The 27,226-nt window shown below is 45.5% G+C and overlaps 1 protein-coding gene across 1 annotated transcript; it reads left to right on the forward strand.

The window, feature by feature from the left end:
• The first annotated feature begins 847 nt into the window (after positions 1–847).
• Positions 848–5,848, forward strand: LOC120986605 (zona pellucida sperm-binding protein 3-like). Its single transcript, XM_040415266.1, has 8 exons — positions 848–1,339; positions 2,025–2,143; positions 3,261–3,364; positions 3,439–3,616; positions 3,685–3,805; positions 5,197–5,288; positions 5,402–5,535; positions 5,619–5,848. Exons 1-8 carry the CDS (start codon positions 848–850, stop codon positions 5,846–5,848), a joined length of 1,470 nt encoding a protein of 489 aa, XP_040271200.1.
• Positions 5,849–27,226: the final 21,378 nt, after the last annotated feature.

A 27,226-nucleotide genomic window follows, 5' to 3' on the forward strand; every position in this document is an offset into this window, starting at 1 on the left:
ATATAACCTGTCCTATTCCGCTATCAGTGTTTTGCGGATCCGCAATTTGCGGACCACAAAACACACAACGGTCGTGTGTATGTAGACTTCTTCTGACAGATCAGAAGGACAGAAAGCTAAACGGTGATGTGAACTCACCCTAAGGATTCATGTAAACGAACGTATTTTCTTTCCGCCTCCGTTAAATTTTTTTTGCAAACCGTATTCGGAACCATTCACTTAAATGGGTCCGCAAAAACAACGGAAGGTACTTCGTGTGCATTCTGTTTCCGTATTTCTGTTCTGCAAAATTAGTGCATGTCCTATTATTGTCCGCAAATCACGGTCCGAGCGCCCCACTCAAGTCAATGGGTCCGCAAAAAATATGGAACGCACAAGGAACACATCCGTATGTCATCCGTATTTCGCGGATCTATACTGTAGAAATGCTATGACCAGCCCATATTGCTCAAGTGTTTGGTTATTAATAAGTTACTGTTTCCGATCCGCAAAAAACGGATCGTATACGGAAACCATACAGATATGTGTTCTGGAATAACGGAACGGAAGCGGACTTAAATCAGAGAAAAAAAAAACCTCAGATACGGAACAACGGATCCGTGAAAAATGGACCGCAAAAAACAACGGCCGTGTGCATGAGCCCTAAGGAATAAATACACCCAAGAAATGAACACAAATCCCTTATGAACTCCACCACTGGACTCTGCATTGCCATATCTTCAACAGGTATGGATGGTGTCCAGCTGAGTATAATGAAGGGTCAGGGGAAGTGATGACCATGTGATGGGTGAGGTATAAAGCTGTCCTCCCTCCACCCCTTCCTGGTGTGACTTCTCCTGTAGTCAGGATGTTGTTAGGGATTAGGTGGAGTTGGCTGCTTGTGGTTCTCATCTATGGGTCAGGCGTTAGCAGTGCCTTGGTTAGACATCGGCGCCAGCCAGACACTCGGTGGAGGAATTATCAGCCTGGATGGGGATCTTCTAGAACTGTATCTGCAGTAGGTTCTCCTAGGGGAGATCTTTTGTCTCCAGTTTCTGGAATTAGGTCTCTGAGAAGTTTTGTTCCTGTGTCTGGATGGGGTCGCATGTATCCTGGAGTAGGTTTTCAGTCCCGACAGCTTACACAGCCCCCACCGATTATGCTGAACCCCTCATCCCCTGTCAGTGTGCAGTGTGCTGAGGACAGTATGGTGTTGACTGTAGAGAGAGACTTCTATGGTAATGGTAGGATGGTGAATCCTTCAGACCTGGTCCTCGGGACCTGCACAGCTGGATCTCAGACTTCAGTTAATACTGTAGTCTTTCAAATTGCTCTTCAAGAATGTGGAAGCAACCTAGAGGTAAGTTGGTGGAGGACTAAAGGTCCCTAATAGTAGACAAATATGCACTGGGCAACAATTACTGTTTATCATGAAACCCTTTAGGTCCTTTTCACTATATTGAAATGGTTGTAGATAGAGATGAGCAAATTTCATATATTGAAATTTGTTTATGCTTTTACTGGTAAAAGGTGAATTGTGTTATGGATTCTACTACCAAGGACCATAATGCAATTTTATTATAACGGAATGTCTCTAAAGACATTCTGTCATAGAATTGCGTTATGGTCCGTGGTAACGGAATCCATAACACAATTCCCGTTTTACTAGTAAACAAAGCGTTACTCGGTTTCATAACCTGAAATTCGCTCATCTCTTGTTGTGGACATAGATCTGGTTTCTTTGAGGTACATTAACCCTTTCTACAACTTGTGCCCAGGAATGTTAGCTAGTTTTAGCCGGTATACTATGGTGTCATGATCTTCTGACGCAATAATGGACTTTCATAACAAAATCTAACCAGTTGTCCATTTCTGGCCTTGCAGTGTACTTGACCCACTGCTTTGTCAAGTTTCTCTTTTTGTATATTTTATAGGGTGGCTAGTTCTTACTAAATTTTCCCACTGATTTGGTTGGGTGTGTGTGTGGGGGGGTTTTGTTTTTTTGTGTGGAGACTAACCTTAATGTGGCTCTTTATCTCCTCAAGATGACTTCAGATATACTTATCTACAAGATCAACTTGTCTTACAACCCCACCACCTCCCCTAATGTGCCCATCATCAGGTCCAATCCTGCAGTGGTTCCCATCTGGTGTTACTACCCACGGTAAGTCTGTACCAATAGTGGGTTCTATAGCTATGTCTTTCAGGACTTCCAAGTTAAGCTAGATGGTGGTTGTTGTATGTGGTCACATTGAGCCAACTGTTTGCCCCAACCAGCCATAAGACAGTCTCTTCCTGCTGGATCTGACTGGGACAGTCACAGCTTGATTCCACTTACATTATGAAGCAATGTTCTGTAGTATCAGTACTGTGATCTTTGGCCATGTAATGAGTATAGCAGCTGTACTGTCCATGTAGCCCCATCCTAATTATTGCATTAATCATCCTGCTCCTCTTCAAGGTTCATGATGACTCTGAAAGGGATCTTGACAAACATTCCCCTCTTGCTCTGTCAATACTATTGAGAGGCTTTGAGCTGTCTCCTCTCCTGGCATGTCTGTTTTACCAACTATTTACTCTCCATGTAGTAATTCTGGAGAACCTTTAACTATTCCTTTGATTCCTAATGGAAGTTAGCAGTATGCCATAAAGGTCTGAGTGTTCAGTTTTGGGGTGTTTGACACTGATTCTATTGGTGCTGCCAGTCACTATGCAGGGACACCCAGATTGGCTTTTATTGCAAACTGCCAGCAATTTAATAATAGTAGGAATAATGGGGGGAACTGTAGCCCTCAAGATACTCCAGAAATGTTATTACCTGGGAATTGGTTACTAAAACAAATGTCTGGGGAGTAGACAGGCCCTCTTTGAATAGGACCTGACAGGAGGACTTAAGGCAAAAAATAGGTTGGTGACCATAAAACTCTTTGCTGTAAGTAGAGCAGGACTGGTCAGGCTGTTGTAACTTCAGTTAAAAGCGCTGCAACACCTTACATGGCTGGAACACCCCTAAGGCCTCAATGCCATAAGTGGCCGCTTCGCTAATTTACCATATGGTTGACAAAATGCTTTCAAGTTCCAGTCAACCTCTCAAAGGGCTTGTCCACCATTACAACTATGGCTGCTTACTTCCAAAAATCACCCCTGCTGTCCATTGGCTCAGCTCTATAGTGAATAGGTCTAAACTGCGGTGCCACCTGTGGACACATGGGATGATTATGGAAAGCTGCCATTTACTTGCAATCATGTACAGTTGTCCTTTCATTTCTCTACTCTTCCAGATTTGGCAATGTAAGCAGCAATGCCATCAAGCCAACATGGGCTCCCTTCAGCACCACAGTGAGCTCAGAAGAAAGGTTGTCTTTCTCCTTGACTCTCATGACTGGTAAGACTTCTTCCAGTAGAGGAGGGGTGTGTAGTCTCTCTGGTCTTGTACTAATAGCCTTATTTTGTCTGTAGAGGACTGGAGTGCTCCTCGTCAATCACTGGTCTACCAGCTTGGTGAGATCTTCTACATAGAGGCCTTTGTGGACATAGAGAACCACGTCCCGATGATGCTGTTTGTTGATAGCTGTGTTGCCACCCTTACTCCAGATGAGACCTCTAATCCTCACTATGACATTATTGCTTATAATGGGTGAGTTTCTGTTTTGTTTTTTACTGTTAATTCAAGGGCATCTACACTGAAATAAATATCTTCTACAGGTGCTTGATCGATGGGATGCTAGGAGAATCCTCTTCAGCTTTTGGTTCTCCAAGACCTGAAGCGAATAAGCTTCGATTCACAGTTGATGCCTTCAGGTTCATTAACAGTGACCTTTCTATGGTAAGGACTAGAGATGGTAGTATGACCCTGAATGCCAAGCAATTAACTTTTTGTACCTGTCTTTAGCATCCTTGTTTTCATCCCACTAATCAGTGTTGAAAGCACACAACTGGCCACTGTTCTAACCTGCACTTTCAACATTAAAGAGTTTGTTGCCAAAATTGGATGTTACACACTGTTTACATGGCACTGTAGCACAAGTGCCAGTGTTACCTTTGTTCTTTTGTTGTGACTTTCACCAGCTGTAACAATGTTCAACCCATATGCAAATGAGGGCTCGTAGGTGCCCAGGCCGCTCTGCCTTTCACATTGCTTGTCCCGCCCTGTAAGAGTACTTTCACACTAGTGTTATTCTTTTCTGGCATTAATTTCTGTCCTAGGTGCTTAATACCAGAAAAGAACTGAGTTTTATCCTAATACATTCTGAATGGAGAGCAATCCATTCAGGATGTCTATTTGCCTTTTCAGGACTGAGATAATACCGCAGCATGCTGTGGTTTCATCTCGTCCCAAATTCCGGAACACTTGCAGGAATGCCAGATCCGGCATTTCTTCCAGTTGACATGCATTAATGCCGGATCCAGCCCTGAGTGTTCCAGAAAAACGGATCAGTTTTTGTGGTCTGCGCATGCTTAGACCACAAAACGTGCGAGAAAATAATGCCGGAGAGATGGATCCAGCATTTCAATGCATTTGTCAGGCTGATTAGGATCCTTTTCCGGCGACGGAACTGCCTGCCGGAATCCTCTGCCGCAAGTGTGAAAGTACCCCAAGTCTGTTGCGTCATCCCCAGTACTGTCTGAGAACCTGCACATGGAAGTTCGCCGCCGGCCTGGGCATGCCCGCTGGTTTCACATGGCGCATGCACACTTGATTTATCGATGCTGCTGCCCACAATGGCCATCAGTGACAAAACAGACTAACAGGGCAGGACAAGCAAGAGGTTTGGGAGTACTAATATGGAAAAGGCAGTGGCCTGGGCACCTACATCACAAGCACGGCCCCTGGACACTTGCCAGCTCTCATCTGCATATGGATTAAATGGTTTTTCGGCTGACAGTGTAACAAAGGAACCATTGGTACTCGTGCAAGAGTGCCATGTAAGCAATGTGTAACGTCAAATTTTGGTGACAGACTCCTTTTAATGAAGGTAAATGTATTGGAATTTATATTCTCCTTTGATAACCTGATTATAATGGTATTCTGCTATACACTATTGTACATTAACTGTTTGAAATGAGAAACTCAATGAAAACTATTGAAACAGAATAACTCCTATTGGAATCCTAATCCTTTCTAGTATGGGCCCTGAGGGTAACTTTTCCTGCTGTCCAAGATTATGAATGTAAATTATTTCTCATGAGATATAAACTGTAATTGTGGTGTCTTAGATCTACATAACCTGTCACCTGAGAGCTGCTGACATCAACCAGACCCCTGATCCAATGAACAAGGCCTGCTCCTACAACAAGACTACCAGCAGGTAAAACCTTGCACATCTGAGTGTCTTCAGTTAGATGACTACACAACCCTAGATGGGGTCTTGGATAACAATGGATGTTCTCTCAATGGTTGACACTTCTCTTGCTCTTACAGTTGGTCACCTGTGGAAGGCCCCAGTGCGAACTGCCAGTGCTGCAACACTGGGAACTGTGCTACAGTTGGCAGCCGGAGAACAGCATGGGGCCCACAACCTGCCAGGTCAAGAGGAGTTGGGAAGAGAGATGTTGGTGAGTTCTTCATTCAAACGTCACCTAAAGCTTCCATAAATGTGAAGGTATTTGAAAATGGGTGTTGCTAATTCTTCCACTAGGTTCTCATCTAGAGAAATACACTCTGGCCAGACTGGGCCCTCTACTAGTGACTGGATCTAAGCCTAACCAGGTCTCCAAAGATGGAATTTCCCAACCTTCCAGAATGGGTGTAGAAGAACCTCTGCAGTTGTGGGTGCTGGTGGCCATGGGCTCAATCACTTCAGTAGTTGCTGCTGTGTCTCTTATTGTGTCTGTAAAATGTCTTCTGAAAAAACTGTCTCACAAATAGTCCAGAAATAAATGGTTAATATGTTACTTGTTTTTTTTTTTTTCGTCTCAATCGATGGTACCAATGGTTGTATGGGATTGGCTTCATGTGACCCATAACTTCATGCATGGTCCAGCAACACAGACCATCTCCTGGTGCTATATACATGAGTACTGTGGGTCACATGGTAGTATGGTATAGGTACATCTGTATAGAGCTGAGGGTGGCTCATGGCTCCCACTTCTCAGGAGCAGAATAAGAATTGGAGGCTGCTCTCTGAAGGCTAAATTTGCCTTAGATTCAGACTGTTAGTATTGATCAGGTCAAAAAAGCAGGTCTGCATGATGCAGAGATGTGAATGGGGTTGCTAATCATTATACAGATGCATTTAAAAAATAGTTGTGCTTGATGTCTAAGCCTTATGTTCTGTACCTACTAATAACCCAGAGGATCTATAATCTGGAAAAAACACCCCCCCCCCCCCCCAACAATGACACATACCAGCCTTAGGGTACTTTCACACTGGCGGCAGGACGGATCCGACATGCTGTTCACCATGTCGGATCCGTCCTGCGGCTATTTCACCGTGCCGCCGGACCGCCACTCCGTCCCTATTGACTATAGTGGGGACGGGGGCTGAGCTCCGGCGCAGCACGGCGAAAGGCCGCCGGACTAAAATTACCGCATGTCAGGTTTTTTAGTCCGGCAGCTTTCGCCGTGCACCGCCGGAGCTCCGCCCCCATCCCCATTATAGTCAATGGGGACGGAGCGGCGGCACGGCGAAATAGCCACAGGACGGATCCGACATGGTGAACAGCATGTCTGATTCGTCCTGCCGCAAGTGTGAAAGTACCCTTAAAGGACTATTTTGTAAAGATCAAAAAGAAAAACTGGAGTTATTTGGTTGTCAGGTTGGGACATACCATTGCTATGCCATGGGAAAATCTATGTGCCCTTAAATGTCTGATGGGTGTGGGTTTCACCTTCAAAGAAGATCCTGGCTTGAAGTGCATACTTTTCCATTGACTGCTATGGGAGTTCTGACAGGACTGCTGGCTCAGCTGTTTTTGAAGATCCCATACCAGTCAGAGGGTGGCATGCTGTGTGCTCGGCTGGACTGTGTTCTTAATGTAGGTCCAGTGGTGGTCTTGAGACCCACACAGTTGCTTGGAACCCCTTGACAGTTGGACAGTGCAAATCTTTCAGCAGGACATGGGGCTTAATATCTGCTATTCACTATCTTGGGCTTCAGGCCACTAGACCTGAATCCTAGGAGTTGGTACAATAGGACATGTGGTCAGCATGACCTGATGTGCCAGTTCCTAGGCAGTGCAGTAACTTGATTTGCAGGCTGACCATTGCAGATGGCAACAAGAATGGGGAGTGAGGCAAGTATTCTATTTTGGTACTTGGGAGGGGCAGTATAAATAAATGCAGCACTCTTGGGGCCAACCATACTGGAGGAGCATTATAAATATAGTAAGCACTGTTGGGGTCCCAGCAGTGCCCACTTAGTGTCTTGCAGCAGTTTTAATTGTATAGTGCCCCCTCTTTTATATAAAGAGGAGCACTTCCTGCAGCATACTAAATTGGGGGCAGCAGCAGGATAACACCATTGGGAACCAGAAGGAAGAGACCACTAGACACTGAAGGAAAATCGTGAGGTCCACCCAGGACTGATATGTGGAGCATTTGCTGTTTGTACAGTACCTGCAATGTAGACGAGACTGAAGATCATTCACAGACCGTAAAAAAAATCTGCAGGGTAAATTGACCTGCAATGTGGATTTTACACCGGCAGCATGATTAATTCTGCAGATTTTCAGTGTCCTCTTTTGCAATGCATGGGGGCCTGAGCCAAAACCTGGTGCTGGTCAAACACAGAACAGGTACAGATCTTTCCCTCCTGTCTGTGGAGCCTCCACTGCTGGTTTTAGCTCACTGATGGAAACCGCTGATCACAACACTGAAGTGTGAATGAGGCCCTAGAGAGGATACTTCTAATGCTTTCCACTTCTGTTTGGCTCAAAGCCCGTCTTTAATTCTAAACAGGTCTAGAGTAACGAAGTAGCCATCAGAAAAAGCTCAAAGCTCTACAACATGTGTCTCACCATCCAGAGGATAGCTTAAAATTTTAGTGAAATCACCTAAAATAGCATGAATATTGGGACATAGAATCTCCAGTCAGTTCAATATCTCCCCCCTCTTCCCCCCCCCCCCCTTGAGAAAATGGCAATACCACGGTCCCTCAAGTTACAATGGTCATCCTGGAACCTATATTGTAAGTTGAGTGGTTCCAAAGGCCCAAAATGTTGTCCACGATAAGAGAAAATAAAGATTTAAGAAAAATAAGCAGATAACGAAGACAGATGAAACAAGTCCATACATGTAGCGGTCAGGAATAGCTGATAACCAGCAACTAATACAGATATTTTACCAGATAAATGGCCTTGATTAGTTGGATCTGTCATACCCCAGTGTGGCATTACTGCTCTTTGCACACCCCCACTATCTTCTAAGGTTGATCCAGTGTCATCTTGCATATGTATTATCCTGTCCTGCATACAATGTCTATATATATTCCCTTGCAAATGTTGTTTCCGTGTAATGTACCTGGTTTACCAGCAGATGGTTCAACATAACAGGTGGTGTTTCTCTATGAATAACCAAAAAGGCGCACCATAGGGTAGTACAGTCCAGTTAAATAAACGAACATAAAATACTCCAGATTGGAGGCTCAACTTAATGGGTTGAGCAATCAATAGGCACAACACGACTGAAGGCTTGGAAGGGGTCGTAATAGGCCCCCAAGGCAGATGGTCATGTAGTCAGGGATGTACGCACTTCCACGTAGGGATGCCTGGAATCCCCAAGAAGGCGGATAGATCCGAATAGAAAGAAACTCCCACGGTGCAAATACCAATCTTTGATGATGCAAACTTGGTTTAATAACTTAGCAGGTGGTACAACGTGTTCCGGGGCAGAAAACACCCCTTCATCAGGTACAGACTGCTCATACAATAAACACAACTTCAAAACACACTTAAATGCATAAGAAACTGCCAAAATGGCTGTGGCGGAACCAACCTCGCCACTGGGTTTTGGAGGGGCCTGGCTACTAGCCTCTTGCCCCAGGATTATAGGCCCTCTCATCAGCCAGGCCTCATTTGTTCACAAAGGACTTGGACTAACTTGAACTCTCACCCACACTAATTAGACCAGGGTTCAAGTTAGTCCATTACGTTTGGTAAGTGTATTTTGTGGATTGCGTCTCAGACAATGCTCATTGTATTTTGTTTATTGCATTACAGACAGAGGGAAGGGGATTTTGTGTACAATTGCTGGGAAGGTTGAATACTGTAAATACATGTGATTGGCTGTTTTTACAAAACCCTGTGGGTGGTAACATTGTTGGAAGATGTGTATAAAGCAATGCTTGTGTTAAAATAAAGAGTTCCTGTTTTAACCCTCAAAGTGAAGTGTCGTCTGATTCTTGGGGGAGGATTTATTGCATGCTGTCCCAGTTTGACTGCTAGGAGTGTAAACCTATTCGTATGGTTTCCTATTCAACTGTCTACAGCATTCATATGCTTGAAGAGGATTTATAGGCTTCTTCGGTTCGGTGATTGTGGTGTCTGCCAGAGTGCTTGGAAATCTCAGGAAACGCTAGGAGCATCCGTCAACGGAGGTACTCAGTCGGGGTGCCAGGTGATCCGTTACATTGGTGGCAAGCAGTGGGATGGCGTCCTAGTGCGAGGAGAAGCAGCTCAGAGACACCGGTAACATGTGGAGTTACAAATTAAGGGGAAACGCTAGCACTCGTGCAGCGCCCCTGGGAGCAGAGGTATCCAGTGACTTGGAGCAGACAAGTATGGAAGGCTCTGAAGATGACTGGCTGGCCGAGGTGAGGCAGCGAGTGGCCCAGTATGGAGATAATGTGTCCATGGATATATGCCAGGCCATCTGGAACCAGGTCACAGCCAAGCGACACACAAGGATGGAACGAGAATTCCGACTGGCGAAAAAGAGAGAAATTGCCCAGCGGAAGGAGTGTTACAGCAGCCGAGCAGAGGTTGCATCCGAGGAGGTAAGCCGTCTCCCTTTGAGGCGGCCAGAGGAACCCGAAGTAGGGTTCCTCATAGACTGGTCCTGTGAGGAACCACAACAGGCAGGTAGAGACGGGACCGAGGTCTCTCCACCGGGATGCTGGGCAGCTGGCCCAGACCCTCAGCAGCAGCCGGAGTTGCCAGGTGTGGACGCAGGTGGTCCTTACTCGCAAATGTTGAGGGACCTCACAGACTTGTCCTGGGAAGACCCACAGATGGCAGGAGGAGATGGGACTGAGATCTCTCTACCGGCTCTACAGGGATACTGGGCAGCCGGCCCAGATCTCCAACTCCAGGTGGGGGTAATACAGGGAGAGAAGTGTGTCGTCCTTCCTTCCCAGCGGCAGAGTGCTTTACAGGGAGGGGAGACAGCCGGTTTCACTCCCCAGCGGCAGTGTGAACTACAGGAAGTGGAGACAGCCGGTCTCACTCCACAGCGGCAGTGTGCTTTACAGGGAGGGGAGACAGTCGGTCTCTCTCCCCAACAGCAGCAGTACCAGGAGGAGGAGGTAAGCAACCCCTCCCCTCCACAGCCAACTCCAAACCAGGTACTGGGGTCAGTAGAGGAGTCGTTAGCCCCCTCTGGCCCCCTCCCAGCAGAAGAGCTGGCATCTGGGCAGAGCGCCGCTGGCCTTTGCCCTACTTGTCCCCTTATTACCCAGCAGGACTGTACTCCAGTCCCTCCAGCAGAAGAGCTGGAATCCGCGCAGAGCGCCGCTAGCCTCTGCTCCACCGACCCCCTTGTTACAGGGCTGGTTTGCACCCCGCTCACCCCAGCAGAAGAGCTGGCATCAGGGCAGAGAGCCGCTAGCCTCTGCTCCACCGACCCCCTTGTTACAGGACTGGCTTGTACCCCCCTCGCCCCAGCAAAAGTGCTGGCATCAGTGCAGAACACCGCTGGCCGCTGTTCCCCAAGTAGCCCCAGTGGTTTGCCTAGCACACCAAGGGGAGACAGTAAGCCCTACAACAGTGCAGATGGGACCGTAGTCTCTGTACCTGCACCACTGGAGATATGGACAGTCTGTCCTGGTCCACAACAACAGGACAATATATTGGAAGGAGAGGCAGTCTGTTTTCCCCTACAACAAGGGAGGGTGTCGCAGAGAGAGGAGCCTGTTACCCCTTCCCCCCAGCAACAGCTTTGTTCAACCAGGGGAGAGGGCACCCTGGTTACCTTCCCCCCAAGCCATGGATCTACAACTGGGCACAAGCGGCAGGGGGCCATAGGGACAACTACACCCTTTGAGAAAGGCCGGCTGACTATCAGAGCCACAGACCGCCTGGAGGTCTGGAGTCTGGATAGTCTCAATGGGAAAGGGGAGAAATGTGGCGGAACCAACCTCGCCACTGGGTTTTGGAGGGGCCTGGCTACTAGCCTCTTGCCCCAGAATTATGGGCCCTCTCATCAGCCAGGCCTCATTTGTTCACAAAGGACTTGGACTAACTTGAACTCTCACCCACACTAATTAGACCAGGGTTCAAGTTAGTCTATTACGTTTGGTAAGTGTATTTTGTGGATTGCGTCTCAGACAATACTCATTGTGTTAGTTAATTGCGTCTCAGACAATGCTCATTGTATTTTGTTTATTGCGTTACAGACAGAGGGAAGGGGATTTTGTGTACAATTGCTGGGAAGGTTGAATACTGTAAATACATGTGATTGGCTGTTTTTACAAAACCCTGTGGGTGGTAACATTGTTGGAAGATGTGTATAAAGCAATGCTTGTGTTAAAATAAAGAGCGTTACTGTTTTAACCCTCAAAGTGAAGTGTCGTCTCATTCTTGGGGGAATATTTATTGCATGCTGTCCCAGTTTGACTGCTAGGAGTGTAAACCTATTCGTATGGTTTCCTATTCAACTGTCTACAGCATTCATATGCTTGAAGAGGATTTATAGGCTTCTTCGGTTCGGTGATTGTGGTGTCTGCCAGAGTGCTTGGAAACCTCAGGAAACGCTAGGCGCATCCGTCAACGGAGGTACTCAGTCGGGCTGCCAGGTGATCCGTTACAATGGCATAGAAGGGGGAGTGGAGGGGGAGGTCATGACCCTTCCGCATGTCAAGTACTGAACCTGCAATATAGCTTGCAAATTAATACAATCTTTAAATGGGGGTCACTGCTAAATAAAACATTGGTGGTCAGTGTGGTGTATTCAAAAAAATCATAAAGACAGACTTGCTTTGAAAATTAGATCGTTGGAGCGGTGTCCGGCTGAGAGATAAAGCCGGAACACATCGCTCTGCTGGGTGCGGTAATGTGACTGCTCCATCACCCAGCAACGGGATGCTACTCCTCCTGCCCTGTTAGAATGTATGGGCAGGCAGGAGGAGGAGCACATCAGAGGGAACAAGCGGTGTTAATAAAACCGAAACCGCTCGTGGATAAAAGGGGGAGTGGGGGAAATAAAATGAAAGGAGAAGGAAAGGAAACGCTCCTATACAATGATAGGGAGTGGAGGGGGAGACAAGAGGCAGGGCTGACGGAGGAGGGTGAGGCGTTAGTGGATAAAAACACCACCCATAGCATAGCACATATGAAGAGTAAATGACAATGAATATAAATAATAATAAATAGGCATGAAAAATATACAATTGAATCGCAAATAAATGATAATTTGATGTTGAATAAAATGGATGCTAAAGGACCTGGACACTTAAAATAAGACTAAAATTATCAATATAGTAAAATTAATTCCCCAGATTAACTATATAATCATAATCACAGGACCGGATAAGCTCGTCCCTAGAGGTAACATACGCATTGAACCTGATAAACTGTGTGTAACGGATCACCTGGCACCCCGACTGAGTACCTCCGTTGACGGATGCGCCTAGCGTTTCCTGAGATTTCCAAGCACTCTGGCAGACACCACAATCACCGAACCGAAGAAGCCTATAAATCCTCTTCAAGCATATGAATGCTGTAGACAGTTGAATAGGAAACCATACGAATAGGTTTACACTCCTAGCAGTCAAACTTGGACAGCATGCAATAAATCCTCCCCCAAGAATGAGACGACACTTCACTTTGAGGGTTAAAACAGGAACTCTCTTTATTTTAACACAAGCATTGCTTTATACACATCTTCCAACAATGTTACCACCCACAGGGTTTTGTAAAAACAGCCAATCACATGTATTTACAGTATTCAACCTTCCCAGCAATTGTACACAAAATCCCCTTCCCTCTGTCTGTAACGCAATAAACAAAATACAATGAGCATTGTCTGAGACGCAATTAACTAACACAATGAGTATTGTCTGAGACGCAATCCAAAAAATACACTTACCAAACGTAATGGACTAACTTGAACCCTGGTCTAATTCGTGGAGGTGAGAGTTCAAGTTAGTCCAAGTCCTTTGTGAACAAATGAGGCCTGGCTGATGAGAGGGCCCATAATCCTGGGGCAAGAGGCTAATAGCCAGGCCCCTCCAAAACCCAGTGGCGAGGTTGGTTCCGCCACATTGTGATAGTATCAGTATGGTGGTGACTGCAAAGAGCGAAAAAGAATATAAATTGAAGTGATGTATAAAATGAGTAGGATAACTCAATGTAAGGCTACAATAGGGGCACTATAGTCAGAATGTAATAAAATCGGGGGGTTGAATGTCAAGGCATGGGAAGAGGGGAAAAAAATAAATTTAAAACATGAATTGATAAAACTGTGCAAAAAGTGATGGCGTAGATGTTCATATGGATCAAATATCCCTTTCATAAATTAATCTCAAATGCTTCATTGAGACCACGTGGATTTAAACTGTTGAGCTTATAGATCCAAAACATTTCTCGTCTCCGCAAGGTTTTGATAATGTTGTAGCCATTAGATTTGATCTGCTCTATCGGGGTAATGGTAAATCCAAGGAATGAGCCTTGATGTTGTTCAGTGGTGTGCCTGGAGATACTGTGTTGAAGAAATCTTTTTTTGACATTAGATCTATGTTTATTCAATGAATGAAAAAAGGGGGGTTGTCCAGCCTTTCTTTGAGAAGTTCCAATAGCACTTTATTTCAGATCAAAATTTAAAAACATCCAGGTACAGATAATATTGGTCTACGCGTTTCAGGCAACAAAACAGTTACAGCCCTTACTCATGACCATTGAACAAACACTGAGTCCTCACATTTATAGGAGGAGAAAACCGCACCAGGACCAATCAAAGGGTCATGCGGCCGCTTCCTCCTACAAAGATATATAGCAATAAAACACTTTTAAACTTAAAATAATCTCATAATTAATATGAAGAATACAGGGAATCTAGTGTCCAGTACTGAAGGATCAAATCTAACCTTTTATTTAATCCTAGAGGTTGGCGGCTTTCTAATCTGAAAATCCAAAAGGATTCTCTATTTAGAAGTTTCCTTCTTCTGTCGCCACCTCTTGCTGGTTTATTGACCCTTTCAATGCCTTGCACAAGCATATCCGATGTATCGCCACCATGAACTACCGCAAAATGAAGGCTGGCCGCAGAAACATTGCGGCTTTCATGGTGCGGTACATCAGATACATGCTTTCTTATCCGGGTTTTTATAGCATTTGTGCATCACACATATTGGACTAAACATTTAGTGCATGTGATCAAATAGATGGAATACGTTGTGTTGCAATTTAAGAATGATTTTATCACAAAGCTTTGGCCAGTGACATAGGATTCAAATGATTTGGATATTTTCATGTATCTACAGAAAATACACACAGAATGCCCTCATTTATAATTGACTTTGGTAGATAACCAAGTGTTTTGAAGAGGCGATGTTCCTTTATTTTTCTGAAACATACTTGGGCTAACCGTATTTGCAATTGTAGGGGCTCTACGTGCTGCACATTTTATACCAGTTAAGACCACCTCACTCCAGTTTTTATCACATGCTAATACTGGATAAAATGTTTTTTAATGATGTTGCAAATCTGTGTGTATTCACTGCTGAACTGTGTAACAAATACATTATTTTTTGTATAATTTGTATCACAGTTCATTTGAGTTTTTTTGACATCCATATTTATCAATTTGTCCCTGCTCATGCCAAGGACTTCTTTACTGTGTTTTATCATCAACTTTTTGGGGTAAGCTCTGCTAGACAATCTGCTGATAATATCTTCAGCCTCCTTTTCATACATGTTTTGCTGGCTACAATTTCTCCTAGCTCTGATGAGTTCCCCTTTGGGTATGTTTCGAACTGTATGAGTGGGGTGACACGATCTCGTGTGTAATAATGCATTACCTGAGGTTGGTTTCCTATATGTACTTGAGTGAATGGAGGCTGCAGCGGAGTCCCCCCTCAGGTGGAGATCTAAAAACACTATGTGGGAGGTGTCAAATTGAACAGTGAATTGGATACTATTCACACAGGTGTTAAGATAATTGGAGAAAAGGGGTATGGCCGCCACATCGCCAGACCATATGAAGATCAGTTTTACAAGGAGTAGTAAGCAGGTGGCTCACTCTGATTTATCACGACAGGTGCACAGGTTCAAAGAAACACCCCCTGGTTCTGATTGGTATAAATGTATATTGGATGGAACCGGCACTCAAACAATAGGAATTCACGTGGAACTTGAGTAAAGATATTTAAAATATTTATTAAACAGTAAATAATGTATCCTGTGTGCACCAGGTTAAAATTAATCTAAAAGAAGCATATAAAAAGCATATACAATCATGTGTATCAATCAGATAAATGTCTATAGCTGGAACAATCAGATAAATGTCTATAGCTGGAACAGCTGTTCCAGCTATAGACATTTATCTGATTGATACACATGATTGTATATGCTTTTTATATGCTTCTTTTAGATTAATTTTAACCTGGTGCACACAGGATACATTATTTACTGTTTAATAAATATTTTAAATATCTTTACTCAAGTTCCACGTGAATTCCTATTGTTTGAGTGCCGGTTCCATCCAATATACATATGAAGATCAGGTCATCGATGTAACGGCCATACCACCTGATATTCTCCACAAATGGGTTGGCGTCGATGAGGAGAAAGTTTCTCTCCCCCCCATGCCATAAAAATATTGGCTATGGAGGGAGAGAACTTGGCCCCCATCGACACCCCCGATGTCTGAAGAAAAAACATTTCATCAAACATAAAAAAATTCCGCCTGAGGAGGAAGTCCACCGCAGCCACCACATACTCGATAAGTAGATCTGTAAAATCTCCAAAATTATTTTGAAACCACAGCAAAGAAGTAGTGACCAGATTATGTGGAATACTGGGGTATAAGGCAATCCCATCTGCTGTTACCCATGAATAATGGTCAAACCACTTTAACTCTTTTACGGCTTGTAAAACTGCCTTGGTGTCCCTTAAAAAACTTGGAATGTGGGGAATTAATAGCTGTAACAGCGAATCTACCCATTGACATAAGTGTTCTGAATATGACCCTATCCCCGATATAATAGGTCTGGAGGGAAAATCTGTTTATGTACTTTGGGGAGGGCATGTAAAATAGAAATAACAGGATGGTCAACATAAATATAATCAAATTCTTTTTGGTTGAGGGCACCAATATTTAGCCCTCGGAGTAACAGCTCCTTGAGTTTATTCAATCTACTGCGGAGAGTCTAAATGGTCCGCCCCACGTACTGGAGGCCACAAGGGCACTCGAGTACATAAATTATGTTTGAAGAGCCACAATTCAAATGTCCTTTAATCAAAAAGGTATTGCCACTGGAGTTGTGAACCGTTGTAGTAGTGCGTATACTTTTGCAGCATAGGCACTTAGGCTGCTTACACTTAAAGCTTCCAACTGGACCAGTACTGCCCGAACATCAATCGAGACTCAGTTTTGGTTTAATTTGGCTGGGTGCCAATAGGTTCTTCAGAGACTGGGCCCTCCTAAATGTCAGACGGGGTCCCTCTGGTAGAATCTTGTTCAGGGTGGGGTCTCGTTTGAGGATGAACCAGTGTTTGGAAAGGATCTTTTTAATCGTGGTATGATTGCTGTTAAAAGTGGTCAGAAAGTTGGTACTATAACCTCCCACAGAAGGGTCCTTCTTGGTGGTCAAACTTTTTTTTATCCGGTAGGCAATCTTCCTGTGTAAGTGCACTGGCTCTCTTAAAGGCCGCTTCTATTATCCCAGGGGGGAAGCCTTTCTGTGCAAATCTGGTGCGAATAATCTCACTCTGGGCAATGAAGTCATTGTCTTCTGAACAGTTCCGTCTGACGCGTTTGAATTGACTAAATTGAATATTAGTCTTCCACTTCTTATAGTGGTTACTGGAAAAGTCGAGGTAGCTGTTACAATCTACTTTCTTAAAATATGTGTGAGTAATTATTTTTCCACTGGTGCAGTTAAGCTCTAAATCAAAATATTTGGCAGTTGACTTACTGTGGATCCCTGAGAGTGTGATGCCCCAGCTGTTGTCTGATGAAACCCTCTACTGACGTACTGTCACCTTGCCATATGAAAATCAAGTCGTCAATATAACTATGATAAAAGATGATATTATTGATCCAATATCCTGAATTGTAGATGTGGGTCTCCTCAAACGCCCCCATGAACAGATTGGAGAAACTGGGCGCGAAACGCGTGCCCATCGCGGTCCCTTTGGTCTCAATGTATAGGGTGTCTTCAAATCTGAAGACATTATGGGTGAGGATGAAACGGATGCATCTCAAGAGGAAGGATTTCTGTTCTTCAGGCATAGAATCATCATCATCATCGAGGAAGCGTTTGGTACAGCTTATCCCCAATTCATGTTCAATATTTGAGTAGAGGGCCGTTACATCCAGAGTAAGCCATCGGTACGTGTCCTTCCAGGTGATTCCTTTTAGTGCTTATATCCGAGAGGTTGTATCCTTCAGATGTGACGCCAACTGAACTACATGTTTTTGCAGGAATATATCCACATAATTTGACAAATTACACGTGAGGGATGATATCCCTGAAATAATGGGTCGACCCAGTGGTTTAGAAATGTCTTTATGAATCTTTGGTAAATTATAAAACAGAGCAATGATCGGGTCTGTAATTAGGATATATTCTTGTTCCTTCTTAGTCAAAATATGGGATGCAGAGTCTAACAGCTCCTTGATTAGTTTTTTTATGTTCCACCTGGGGGTTTTCCTCTAATCTACTATAGTAATCAGTGTCCGACAGAATGCGATATGCCTCCTGAACGTAATCGGTCCTATTTTGCAGCACTATTCCTCCCCCCCTTGTCTGCGTTCCGAAAGATTATTTCCAAATTATCCTGTAGCTGTTTGATGGCTAATCTATCCTTGGCACTCAGATTGTGTTTTAATATGAGTGTCTGATCGATGGTCCGGAAATCTTCCATGACTAAATCATAGAATGTCTCAATGAAATTACCCCTATGATGTAAGGGGTAGAAATGAGAATGTGGTTTCAGGTCCGACGAGATATCCTGTGTGCCAGAAGCTGGGGTGGCTCTACTGGTCCTCATGTTACTTGTCTCCCTGATGTTGCCTGGTAAGTTGAAGTGTCTTCTTAAAGTCAGCTTTCTAACAAAATCATGTAGATCCAGGAATATATATCGAAGCCCTTAACTTTGGACGACGGACAAAAAAAGAGGCCTCTAGATAATATTGAAATCTCGGCAGGGTTTAAAACATAAGTGGACAAATTGAAGATTTTTATTTCTTTAACTGATGGCTCGGAAAATTTCACATTTTTCTTTTTGCCCTTGCCTCTTCTAAGTTTTTTATTTTTGCGGGTCTTGTCCCCAACCAATGGAAGTAATTCGTTATTGTAGTCGTCCCTGGGCCTTTCAATATTGGATATGACGTCACTGGGTCCAATAAAGGGAGTAGGGATAAAAAAAGGTTGTGGACAAATGCTGGTTGATATTGAGAAGTTGGAGTGATCTTCCAGTACAGAATTAAGACATATAGTGTGACCCGTGGACACGGGGCAGAAGGAGAGTTTGAGATGGAGGGTGGAGACTCACCATGAAGGGTAATGAGTGAGTCCAACTCAAGATCAACAGGTGTGGTGGGAGAACCCGGTAGAGATGTCCCGAACTATTCGCCGGCGAACAGTTCCCGGCGAACATCGCTTGTTCGCGTTCGCCGCAGCGGGCGAACATATGCGATGTTCGGTCCGCCCCCTATACGTCATCATTGAGCACAAACTTTGACCCTGTACCTCACAGTCAGCAGACACATTCCAGCCAATCAGCAGCATACCCTCCCTCCCAGACCCTCCCACCTCCTATCAAAAAGCAAGGACAGCATCCATCTTAGATTCATTCTGAAGCTGCAGTGTTAGTGAGAGCAGGGACAGTGCTGCTGCTGCTGCTGCTGATTTAATAGGGAAATCGTTAGCTAGGCCAGTGTATTCAGTGTCCACTCCAGTCCTCAAAGACTCATCTGATCTGCTGTAAGGACAGCGTTCTGACAGCACCCCAAAAAGCCCTTTTTAGGGCTAGTACATCAGTCTGCTTTTTTTTTTTTTCTCTGTAATATAATTGCAGTTGCCTGCCAGTGTGTTTCAGGCCCACAGAGTGTACTGTGCCCACTGCCAGTGCCCACCACTCATATCTGGTGGCACAGTAGCTTGCATTTAAAACAGTAAAACAATTTTTTATCTGTTATATAATTGCAGTTGCCTGCCAGTGTGTGTCAGGCCCACAGAGTGTATTGTGCCCACTGCCAGTGCCCACCACTCATATCTGGTGTCACAGTAGCTTGCAGTTAAAACAGTAAAAAAAAAAATTCTCTGTAATATTATTGCTGTTGCCTGCCAATGTGTGTCAGGCCCACATAGTGTACTGTGCCCACTGCCAATGCCCACCACTCATATCATGTGGCACAGTACCTTGCATGCATAGTACCACTAATCTAAAAAAAAATGACAGGAAGAGGCAGGCCACCCCGCAGGGGCCGTCGTGGTCGTGGTCGTGGTGCTGTTATTTTCGTTAGGCCCTAGAATAATGCCCAGTGTTCAGAGGCCACGTACCCTGAACTCGAAAAGTTCTGAGGACATAGTTGACTGGCTTACACAGGACACCCAATCTTCTACAGCTTCCGCTCGGAACCTTGACGCACCATCCTCCTCCAGCTCAGCTTCGGGCACCTCTCAAGTTACCACTTGCCCGCCTGCCGCCACCACCAACACTAGCACCACAGCCGCTTCACTTGATCTGTCAGAGGAGTTATTTACACATCAGTTGGAAGAAATGAGTGATGCGCAACCATTATTGCCAGAGGATGTAGATAACAGGGATATGTCTCAGTCAGGCAGCATTACACACATGGACGTACGGTGTGATGATGATGATGTTGTACCCGCTGCTGCTTCCTTTGCTGAGTTGTCAGATACAAGTGAAGCGGTTGAGGATGACGATGTGTCCGTGGATGTCACGTGGGTGCCCACTCGAAGAGAAGAAGAACAGGGGGAAAGTTCAGGTGGGGAGACAGAGAGGAGGAGGAGACAAGTTGGAAGCAGGGGGATGTCGTCGCAAGGAGCTAGTGGAACAGTCAGACAGCATGTATCGGCACCCGGGGTCAGCCTGACAGCACGCCAATCAACTCATGCTGTTGCCACCACCAGAATGCCGTCATTGCAAAGCTCAGCAGTGTGGCATTTTTTTTGTGTGTCTGCCTCTGATAACAGAGATGCCATTTGCAACCTGTGCCAAAAGAAACTGAGTCGTGGGAAGTCCAACACCCACCTAGGTACAACTGCTTTGCGAAGGCACATGATCTCACATCACAAACGCCTATGGGATCAACACATGATGAGTACAAGCAGCACACAAACTCAAAGCCACCGTCCTCCTCCTGGTGCAGCATCTTCAGCCACGTCAACCACTGCTGTCCTCCTTGCCCCCTCTTAACCACCCGCCACTCCGCCTCTCACCTTCAGCAATTCCTGCTCATCTGCCCACAGTCAGGTGTCTGTCAAGGAAATGTTTGAGCGTAAGAAGCCAATGTCACAGAGTCACCCCCTTGCCCGGCGTCTGACAGCTGGCTTGTCGGAACTCTTAGGCCTCCAGCTTTTACCATACAAGCTGGTGGAGTCTGAGGCCTTTAAAAAATTTGTAGCTATTGGGACACCACAGTGGAAGGTAACCGGCCGAATTTTCTTTTCACAAAAGGCAATCCCCAACCTGTACTCTATTGTGGAAAAGGAAGTCATGGCATGTCTGGCACACAGTGTTGGGGCAAGGGTCCATCTGACCACTGATGCCTGGTCTGCAAAGCATGGTCAGGGCAGGTATATCACGTACACTGCGCATTGGGTAAACCTGCTGACGGCTGCCAAGCATGGAATGCGTGGCTCTGCAGAGGAGTTGGTGACACCGCCAGGACTTGCAGACAGGCCTGCTGCCACCTCCTCTACTCCTCCTACTCCTTCCTCTTCGCTAACCTCCTCGGCTGAGTTCTCTTCTGCTGCTGCGTCTTGCTCCACATCAACTGCACACCCCCAGCTCCCCAGGGGCTATTCCACATCCCGGATACGACAGTGTCACGCCATCTTGGGGTTGACTTGCCTGAAAGCAGAGAGTCACACCGGACCAGCACTCCTGTCCACCCTGAACGCACAGGTGGATCAGTGGCTGACCCCGCACCAACTGGAGATCGGCAAAGTGGTGTGTGACAACGGAAGCAATTTGTTGGCGGCATTGAATTTGGGCAAGTTGACACATGTGCTGTGCATGGCACATGTGTTGAATCTGATCGTACAACGCTTGGTGCATAAGTACCCAGGCTTACAGGACGTCCTCAAGCAGGCCAGGAAGGTGTATGGCTATTTCAGGCGTTCCTACACGGCCATGGCACACTTTTCCGATATTCAACGGCGAAACAACATGCCAGTGAGGCGCTTGATTTGCGACAGCCTGACACGTTGGAATTCAACACTCCTAATGTTCGACCGCCTGCTCCAACAAGAAAAAGCCGTCAATGAGTATTTGTATGACCGGGGTGCTAGGACAGCCTCTGCGGAGCTGGGTATTTTTTTGCCACGTTACTGGACGCTCATGCGCAATGCCTGTAAGCTCATTCGTCCTTTTGAGGAGGTGACAAACCTAGTTAGTCGCACCGAAGGCACCATCAGCGACATCATCCCATTTGTTTTCTTCCTGGAGCATGCCCTGAGAAGAACAGACCTTCAATGAGATCAGTGAGGACGAGGAACGGGACATGAGTAGCTCGGCATGCTGTCATGCCTGTTGAGGTACCCTCGTATAAAAAGGCTGAAGGAGAACGACCTGTACTGGGTGGCCACGCTATTAGACTCCCGGTATAAGCAGAAAGTGCCTGAAATGTTACCGAATTACCGGAAGTCGGAAAGGATGCAGCAGTTACAAAACAGTTAAAAAGTATGCTTTACACAGCGTATAAGGGTGATGTCACAGCACAACGGAAATCTAACAGGGGAAGAGGTGAAAGTAATCCTCCTCCTACCACGACCACGCCGGCAAGGACAGGACGCTTTACAGACGTGTTTTTGATGGAGGACATGCAGAGCTTTTTAAGTCCTACGCATCGCCACAGCCCTTCGGGGTCCACCCTCAGAGAACGACTCGACCGACAGGTAGCAGACTACCTCGTCTTAACTGCAGATATCGACACTCTGAGGAGCGATGAACCCCTTGACTACTGGGTGTGCAGGCTTGACCTGTGGCCTGAGCTATCCCAATTTGCGATAGAACTTCTGGCCTGCCCCGCTTCAAGTGTCCTGTCAGAAAGGACCTTCAGCGCAGCAGGAGGTATTGTCACTGAGAAGAGAAGTCGCCTAGGTCAAAAAAGTCTAGATTAACTTACCTTTATTAAGATGAATGAGGCATGGATCCCGAAGGGACTGACAGTGGGGGATGCATTTGACTATAAAAAGCCTGATGAGATGCCTTGGGCTAAAAATGGTCCACACGCTGCTGTATTTTATCTCTGCATGCCGGGTGACTTGCGTGACTTCTCCGCCACCAACTAGGGTTCAAGCCGCAATGTTTTAGTGCACTTTCTGCCTGGAAAACATCAATTTTTCCGCAACAATACATAATTTTTCAGGCATGTGTACATGCCTAATTTTTCTGGCCTCTGGTGCTGCACTGTGGCTGCAAAAACAAAACAAAAAAAAAGGCACATACATGTGTCAATTCCCCTTCGTGATCGTTACCTTGTTGTGGTGAAGGGGCTTGCGTATCACAATGAAGCGATCACCTCTATGAATGTGTTGGCAATGGCAATGTTGGCACACCCCAGATGATAAGGTCGTTGCTTCATTGTGAACAGACCAAAAGGGATCGGCTGGATAATTTTGCATAGAAAAAACATTAATTTTCTTTGTGATCATCTAAGGTGATCATTAAGGCCTACTAGGCCAACAATGGGTCCACACTGCAGAATCATTGTTTTCTGGGTCACTTAACTGTCACTGAACTACCTCAGCACGACCATAGGCTTTGAAAAACCGCCATCGCCTGCAATCTCCCAAACGTGCGCACGAGCACAGTCATCACTACACCAAGATTGACTCATAGAGGAATAAAATTTAAGTCATGAGTGTGTCAACTATTGACAACTCTTTGCGGTTGTCAAAACTCTATTCCATACACGTCCCCTGATAGGGGACGTAACAGGGAATATACTGATAGGAATAGTACTATTTAACACACCACTTATATCTGGTAGCACAGTACATTGCACGGCGCACGCGCAGTGCCCCAGATTGGAAGTAAGAGGACCGACCAAGCATCTTTTTCCATCTCCCGATTCCTAAAATCTATTCCATACACGTCCCCTGATAGGGGACGTAACAGGGATTAAACTGATAGGAATAGTACTACTTAACATACCACTCATATTGGGATTGCACAGTACATTACACGGCACACGCGCAGTGCCCCAAATTGGAAGTAAGAGGACCGACCAAGCATCTTTTTCCATCTCCCGGTTCCTAAAATCTATTCCATACATAATAGGGGACAAAACAGAGATTAAACTGATAAGAACAGATTTTTTTTAATTTAAAAAAAAGAGGACAGCCTCTGCGGAGCTGGGTATTTTTTGGCCGCGTTACTGAACGCTCATGCACAATGGCTGTAGTCTCATGCGTCCTTTTGCGGAGGTGACAAACCTGGTCAGTCAAACCCAAGGCATCATCATCGACCTCATCCCATATGCGTTTTTTCTGGAGCGTGCCCTGCGAAGAGTGCTGGATCAGGCCGTAGATGAGCATGAAGAGGAAGAGTTGTGGTCACCATCACCACCAGAAGCAGCCTTGTCGTCGTCGATTGCTGGACCTGCGGCAACGCAGAGAGAAGAGTCTGAAGAAGAGGAGTCAGAGGAGGAAGGTGGCTTTGAGGAGGTGGAAGACTAACCACAGCAGGCATCCCAGGGGGCTTGTTGTCACCTTTCGGGGACCCTTGGTGTTGTACGTGGCTGGGTGGAGGAAGAGACCTTCAATGACTTCAGTGAGGACAAGGAACGGGACATGGCTAGCTTGGTATCCAACCTTGTGCAAATGGGGAGTTTGCGGTTGTGCAAATTGACTGTTTCCGGTACGTTAAACGGAGAGTTTGGTCTGTCACTGTGAAGCGGGCGTAACCCTTACACTACCTGATCAATACAACATCATACCTGATGTTTTAAAGCACGTTATTCCAAACAATTTTGGAATGTTAGGTGATTTATGCCCTTTATGGATTAAAACCCGACTCTGCGTCAACTTCGTAATTTTCCATGGGAGTTTTGCCATGGATCTTCCTCCAGCATGCCACAGTTAAGGTGTTAGTCCCCTTGAAACAACTTTTCCATCACTATTGTGGCAAGAAAGAGTCCATGTGGGTTTTAAAATTTGCCTGTGACATGTGCATCCAACATCTTCAGGGAGATTGTAGGCAACCCTTAAACCGCTCTGGCATTTCTACACCTGGATACCAACACAACTATACTTAAAGGGGACTCCATGTCCTCGGTGCTTAAATGCAACTGGTGTCACAACAACTTGCTCTTTCAGAGGGACATATATTGTAAAAACCTCTTAAAGGGTAAGGGATACCCCAGAGGCTGGCCCTAGTCCGCTGCAGGTCTGAGGCAATGTATGTTGAGTCTAGTTTCAACCTACAGTGGTCTTTTCTGACGCATCGTATGTTAAAAATATTGTATCCTGAGGCCATTGTATCTTGAGGGATCACTGTATATATGTGTCTTACAATACAGAGGGTAGCATTTTAAATCCTAGTAAAAACATGAAATACTTGTCTGAAATCTGTTTCAGGGCATCTCCAGAGAGTTCAGTTGTTTTTTTTTTGGGGGGGGGGGAGAATGGCAATACTCGTGTGCAACGTATGTCTTACAACTAGAGAGGGTAGTGTTTGAAATCTCAGTGATAATATGAAATACTAGTCCAAAATCTGTGAGGACAGTACACCAGAGTTTTTTTTTTGTGTGCAAAATATAGCAACACAAGTGTGCTATATGTCTTTTAGCCCTTTCGCTACCAGCGGCGCTGGAGCAATGTTTAAAGATGGTGCCATGGCTGGCGGGTCATTGCAGCCTTTAGATGTTGTGATCAAGTGTGATCACATGATCTAAAAGGTGAAAAACCTAGAAGCACACACTTCTGGGTTAATGCTGGCATCCCCATGAGGCGATTGAGGATGCCGGTAATGAATTCTAATAGGCTGACTCTCTCTGAAGAGACCCAGCGTATTAGAGCTGCAATTCTTATGTTGGCCAGCAGGTGGAAGGCCAATATAATAAATCTGCAATTCACATATTACTATACTGCTATTTGCAGTATGGTAATATTGAATAAAAAATGAAAAAAAGAAAGTAGTGAGCATGGTGGCCTTCAAGAGTGGCTACAGAAACATAAAAAATGAACCCACACTGACATAGCACAGTTTGATAAAAGTTGCAGAGAGGGAGAGGACTCTGATGAGGATTGTGTTGGGCAGGATCTGGGAGCCGGATCGGGTTGCCAGAATGGAGGAGGAGAAGGCAATGTAGGGCCAAAACCTCCCAAAGAACTGGCAGGACCAGATCTGCTTTAATATTGTGGTGAGCTCAGAAACTGGTGATGCCCCTAACACTGTGGGCACAGGCGCAAAATGTGTGAGCAACTCTCATATAGCATTTTTTTCTCCACAAGGCCAGCACACAAAACCACAGCCGAGCGCAAGATCTGCAGGACTAAAATAAGCCGTGGGCACTCAAACATACATAGGTATCAGAGCTCTCTTGCAGCACATGAGGCGGCATCACCGGATGATCCAAGTACAACTGGCTAGCATTCCCAATCAGAAGTCTGTCCTTCTCCGAGTCCTCTTTGCGGCAGTCAACCTGCATCCCCCACCAATACAGTGTCCTTGTCGTCATCATCCGTTTCTTCTCCAGCTAAGACTTCTTGTCCTCCACACCATCGTGAACCATCCATAACGAAATGTATGGCCATGAAAAATCTATTCTCAGCCAGCAATTGGCTTGTCTACAAGAATTACTTCGTCACAAAGCGCATTTTTTTGTAAGTAGCGGGTTCAATGACAGGGAGCTGCGATAGCGCCGCCCCCCGTCATTGTACCCCTCAGATGTTGCGTTCATACATGATTGCGGCATCTGAGTGTAATTTCACACAGTTTTTAACAATAAAAAAAATATAAGATCAAACTTACTGCCTCTATTTGCTCGCGACGGGCCTGCCGCCGCCATCTTGCTTGAAGATCTCGGCAGAAATCTCATGTGGCGCGCGATTATGTTATTACGCCGGCTGGCGTGATGATGTAATCTCGCGCCGCATGGGATTTCGTCCAAGATCTATAAGCAAGATGGAGGCTGGCTGCCTGTCACGAGCAAATGGAGGCGGTAAGTTTATTTTTGAATTTTTTTTAGACAATTTCAGGTTAAATCGATTCGCTGACACGAAGCATGAGGAAATTCAGATTCTAGGCGAATCGAATTTATCCTGAAATTCGCATCGAATTCCACTTCGTTCACCTCGCTCATCTCTAGTCTGTGTGTCAGTTTTTTTCCATTAAACACGAATGGTATCCGTGTTGTATCCGTGGTTTTCACGGACACAGACTATAATGGGCGTGATGGATCCGTGACAAAATCCAGCAGGCATCCGTGCTAAAAACACTGATGTGTGAATACGCACATGCACACGACCGTATGTGTTTTGCCATCTGATTTTTTTTGCGGATCCATTGTAACAATGCCTAAAACGGACAAGAATAGGACATGTTCTATTTTTTTTGCGGGGCCACGGAACGGACATACGGATGCGAATAGCACACGGTGTGCTGTCCACATTTTTGCTGACCCATTGGAATGAATGGGTCTGCATCCTTTCCTCCAAAAAAAACGGAACGG

Source organism: Bufo bufo, chromosome 1, assembly GCF_905171765.1.
Source record: "Bufo bufo chromosome 1, aBufBuf1.1, whole genome shotgun sequence".
Lineage (NCBI taxonomy): Eukaryota > Metazoa > Chordata > Amphibia > Anura > Bufonidae > Bufo > Bufo bufo.

What these genes read in the sequence shown, in the direction of transcription:
- LOC120986605 (XM_040415266.1), top strand. Translation starts at nt 848, where the DNA reads ATGTTGTTAGGGATTAGGTGGAGTTGGCTGCTTGTGGTTCTCATCTAT. An exon ending in AATGTGGAAGCAACCTAGAG is followed by an intron (nt 1,340 to 2,024) that starts GTAAGTTGGTGG and finishes TATCTCCTCAAG; the next exon opens with ATGACTTCAGATATACTTAT. An exon ending in ATCTGGTGTTACTACCCACG is followed by an intron (nt 2,144 to 3,260) that starts GTAAGTCTGTAC and finishes CTACTCTTCCAG; the next exon opens with ATTTGGCAATGTAAGCAGCA.